Here is a 5,000-nt window from a genome sequence, read left to right as displayed (position 1 = left end):
GCACATATTTGCACATTACTGCCATTTTGCTGCTGTTTCCTTGACTGTTTACATCTGGTTGCACATTCGCACATTACTGCCCTTCTGCTGCTACAGTACGGCTGATCATTGCCTTATTTTTGTGTTACACTACGTATTTTGCACTACATTTACCTTTATTATCTACTACACTGGGTGTCTTTGTTTTTGTTGCTTTGCTTTTATTTTTGCACTATATTGCCTTTACTTTGTATTATTTCTTCCGCCTATTTATTTATTTGTAACTGGCATTCATGGTGGACAGCAAACTAAGAATTTCATTGTGCAAGTGGACATGTCCTTACTGCGCATATGACAATAAACACTTTGAACTTGAACTTTATAGAGATTTGGGATTCGACATAGAACCGTCTCAGTTTGGCCAGAAAGCCAACCAAGAATCCAGAGTTTTATATTTTGCCCATTTGTAACGTTAAACTAAAATTATATTATTTGTTAATCTGTCATTTTCGTCCACTTTGGACTTTGGTCCTCTGTTGGATTAGGAGCGTTGATGTGGAGCGCGTATGGAAAATAGGAGCGGCTCCTTTAAGAGCGGGGCGCGCGCGGGCAGCGCATCTCACTGTCCGTCCACGAGTCCAGCCAATAAGGAGGAACGTGAGAGTGTTCGGGCCAGAAGGGGTGTCTCACCTGCACACAATCACTCCAACAGGAACAGGCCGTTTCCCGCTTTCTACAATTAATACACACGTTTCGGACAGTTAACTATTCAGTTTTGATCATCCTGACGTGCTGAAGTTGCGTTTGCCAAAGCCATGCGACTTTCCTCTGTTCCGGTATCTGAGTAGTTCTTGCTCAGGGCAACTTATCAACTCGTCACAAGGAATTAACGGTTAGTAAGGATACTTTTTCCCCCCCTCGCTGTGATCTTTTTCCAGGTTTCGAAAATGATTCAGACGAAATGCAAGAAGTTGGTGGATAATTTAAACTGAAAGCCTTGTCCATGGTGTCTGACAGATGCGATGGATTCGCTGTGATTCGGTCTTGAGGCTCCAGGCCAGTCAGGTTCTTCCATCGAATGGCTGCAGCGCACATTTTTAGGGTTGCGAACATTTCGTGGGAACACATTTGTTAAAAAAAAAATACTACGCTTTATCCATTGGGAATTACGACCCGAAGTGAAGGAATACACCCAAAGCGCGACACTCGATCGCCGAGGCTTTTGCGTCCATACAGACCGAAACCGTGAAGATGGAGCACACGGGGATCGAGGAGGTGAACCAAACGCACCAGCAGCACGAACCCATCAGCTTCGGCATCGACCAAATCCTCAACAACACGGAGCAGCCGAGCAGCTGCATGGTGCCGAGCCGTGCCGGAGACGCGGACTACCAGCTCGCGCCCAACGTGTACACTAACGGGTACGGCGGTGTGTACAGCCCAGCATGCTCCATGGCACCCGGCCTAGCAGGCTCATACAACGTGAACATGAACATGAACGTGAGCATGAACATGAACGTGAATGTCAGTTCGGGAAACGCAGGGGGTGTGATCCGTGTCCCAGCTCACAGGCCGATGCCCGCTGCACCTCACCCGCCTCCCGCTGCACATCCGCCGGGTATCGCGGCTGGTTTGCCTACCGTGCCCACCATGCCCACCATGGGCAATCCGTCCACCTTCACCTTCCCATGGATGGAGAGCAGTAGGAGGTTTGCGAAGGACAGACTAACCGGTAAGAGTTGTTTTTGTATTTTAAAGAGGCCTAATAAGAATTTAACTAGTAGATTAAAACACCACCACCTCCACCACCACCATCATCATCATCATCAACAACAGCAACAACAACAATAATAATAATAGTAGTAGTAGTAGTAATAATAATAATAATAATAATAATAATAGTAGTAGTAGTAGTAGTAGTAATAATAATAATAATAATAATAATAATAATAATAATACATCCATAAAGACTTAATTAATACTGTATTATTAGAATACCCTTTTGGTCATATATTAGTAATTCTTATATATAGTAATGCTAATAACAGTTCGATTTTTATTTAATAAAATTATATATATATATATATATATATATATATATATATATATATATATATATATATATATATATATATATATATATATATATATATATATATTCTGCCTTGTCATATATTCAGTCATATTAATTGAAGTCTAACACTAGGCCTTGCATTAAAACTGGAGCATTTAAAATGATTTAAGGCATTTAAAAATATTATTTCCTTTGAACATATAAAGGAAAGCTACATATTTTGTCCTTGAATTAAAAATTCAATTAAAAATATTTGGATAATAGTTGAGTGCTTCTAGTCTAAAAAAGCATCCATAATTTTGCTTCCATATACCTAATGTGCTGTCATTTATATACGTTTTGTTTGTGGTTGGTTTTTTAATCAGAGGATTATTTGTAGATTTATTGTTTGTCTCTGACTGCGTATAGCTGGGATGATGGGAAACACTTTGCCCAGTGTTAGGGATATGCAAATATCTACGTAACAATAAAAAAGACGCATTTTTTACCCTGCAAAAGAAAATAAATAAGAAACTGTATTTTCGTTACACAAACCCGTATCTCCAGCAGAGTGTCAGGACATTTATCACACGTTCCATTAGGCCTCGCAGGACTGCAGTAATAATAATAATAATAATAATAATAATAATAATAATAATTAGATATTTGCAAATTACACACACACACACACACACACACACACACACACACACACACACACACACACACACACACGAGTGTTTTACTGGGAAATATGCCCAGTATATGGGGAATATAGGTGTATTTTGTTTCAGATTTGTAGTAAATGATCTTATGATCTTTCCACTTCTAAGCCACAATGCAACAACCGTTTGAAATAACTTAGCTGCTATTTTAAAAAAAAGGCATTATATAAGACCAGAATATGATAAATAAGCTACAGTAGACAGCGCAGAATGTGTGTGTGTGTGTGTGTGTGTGTGTGTGTGTGTGTGTGTGTGTGTGTGTGTTGTGTCTGTTTCTCACTCCGGCGCGAGCTCGCCATGACGTCACCTATATTAAGATGAAAATGAAGAACAATATGGATTTCTCCACATGAAATATTCACAGAGCCGCTCTATTCTCATCAATTATTAAAATGAGAGAATGATATGTCAACTGGAAAAGCTCTCTTGTAAATATGCTTATCAATTTTACTCATAGTCACTTTGGGCCACTCGTTTAATATGTTTTATCTTTGCCCAATCTTGGAATGGCTTTTTGAATGGTGTTGCGCAGTGCCGTTGTGCCTTTTACACTACAGTGAATTGTGGGTAAGCGTTAATTTTCTCCGGTGATGTTACAGGGATTTGTAGGCTCGGGCCTCCGATATTTCTATGCGTCATGCGGTTTTGATTGAAATAAACATTGCTCTCATTTAACACATGAGGCATTTGAGCATTCTACGGCGTTTCAACACGTTTATAGGCCTATACATTAGATCAAAACAGATAAACGTGAAGGATGTCCGGATACATTCAAACCATTCAAGCGCCTTTGTCTCCACCTTTTTTTCCCTCTTTCTTTCCCTTTACAGAAAAGTCACATGAACTTCACATATTAAATTTACACACGTCACATAGTCTATTATGTTTTTGGTTGGTTTTTTTTTTTTTTTTTTTGCTGGTTTTATATGATTCGTTCCATTTAACGTGGCATTTTTACACATTAATGATTTATTTTACAGTGTGAACGTTTCACCTGATCACGTGATCACTTATTATTTCCTTGATGGAAGTGACTTGTATATTTCAGGTATTATTATTATTATTATTATTATTATTATTATTATTAATTTATCGATTTATTTATTTTTCTCAAAAATGTGATCACATATTACTCACAATCTCATCTCAACTTATTCTTCTCATCAGTCTGGAATTAAATTAACCCGATCTTTATGTTTTGCCTGGTTTTTTTTTTGTGTGTGTGTGTGAATTTAGTGTGAATTTAGTCGGACTTTCTCCCAGCAGTGTTCTCCATCATCTCAAGTCGCATGTCCGCATTTCACAACAAGTGTCCCACTCGGGCCCGTCGTGCTGCCTGAGACCTGATATTCACCGCGCGCGCACCGCACAGCTCCGGACTGGGAGGCGATGAAAGGCAACACCACGTGTTTCTGTTGTTAATTGACTCCTTGGCAGTTTGCAAGTTTATTAAAGCTCAGAAATGCATAAACAGCTCAGTCAATAAAAATAAGTGGTCTTACGAAAAGGACAAACTCGGAGCAGCGTTATTTTTTTTAATACACGAATTGCATTGAAAATAGAGTTGTTATTATGAGAGACTGAATGTGTGCATGCAGTGCAATGAACAAAACCTTCCTACAAAAACAAACAAACAAACAAACAAACAAACAAACCCAGCTGCTTCGGGTGTGTATATGCTAATACAGGAGCTGAGAACAGTTTTTCTTGCTGTGATATATTTCTTTCTGGTGCAAAACCAGGAAACACAGATTAGGCTCAATGATGGAAAAGCAACTGCACGCGCTTCGGGCTCAAACGACAATAATAATTACACCAAGCCATATGCATGATGTCACTATCCGGATCTTGATGCGAGTGATTCAGTTTTGCGTTCAGGAAAATTTGATGTGCCATTACCGAGCATCAACAGCGAAGAATACTCAAGTTGTGTTTCAATACCACCCTCCACCCACAAACCCACACACACACACACACACACACACACACTGCATCCATTATATGTATATTTATTAGATTGCTACAAAGGTAATATTCGCCACGGGAGAAGGCGAGCGTTGTCGCATGAAGGTGATATCGCGTCCAAGTGATTTTATTACTGTCCGCATATTCTCTGAGGTAGGATTTGATCTTTTTTGATGTGCCCACGCTCAATTCTATTACAGCGACATATCATTTAGAATTCCCTCTGCTGTCGGGCTCACAAAAAAGGCTCGTGCGCCTGCGTTTCCAGCTGACCCGGA

At 39.5% G+C, this 5,000-nt stretch overlaps 1 protein-coding gene across 2 annotated transcripts in view; it reads left to right on the top strand.

Annotated features, from left to right (window-relative positions):
* Positions 1–650: 650 nt before the first annotated feature.
* tlx2 (T cell leukemia homeobox 2) overlaps positions 651–5,000 on the top strand; it is an 18,951-nt gene continuing 14,601 nt past the window's right edge. For both annotated transcript variants that reach the window (XM_060926972.1, XM_060926971.1), the window contains exon 1: positions 651–1,711. In XM_060926972.1, the coding sequence (XP_060782955.1) occupies positions 1,231–1,711 (481 nt within the window). In that variant the 5' untranslated portion in view covers positions 651–1,230. The remainder of the gene's footprint in view (positions 1,712–5,000) is intronic.

The sequence above is a fragment of the Neoarius graeffei genome, chromosome 8 (genome assembly GCF_027579695.1).
Source record: "Neoarius graeffei isolate fNeoGra1 chromosome 8, fNeoGra1.pri, whole genome shotgun sequence".
Classification (NCBI taxonomy): domain Eukaryota; kingdom Metazoa; phylum Chordata; class Actinopteri; order Siluriformes; family Ariidae; genus Neoarius; species Neoarius graeffei.
Note: the sequence above shows the minus strand (reverse complement) of the source record. Positions and strands in the feature narration are given on the sequence as shown.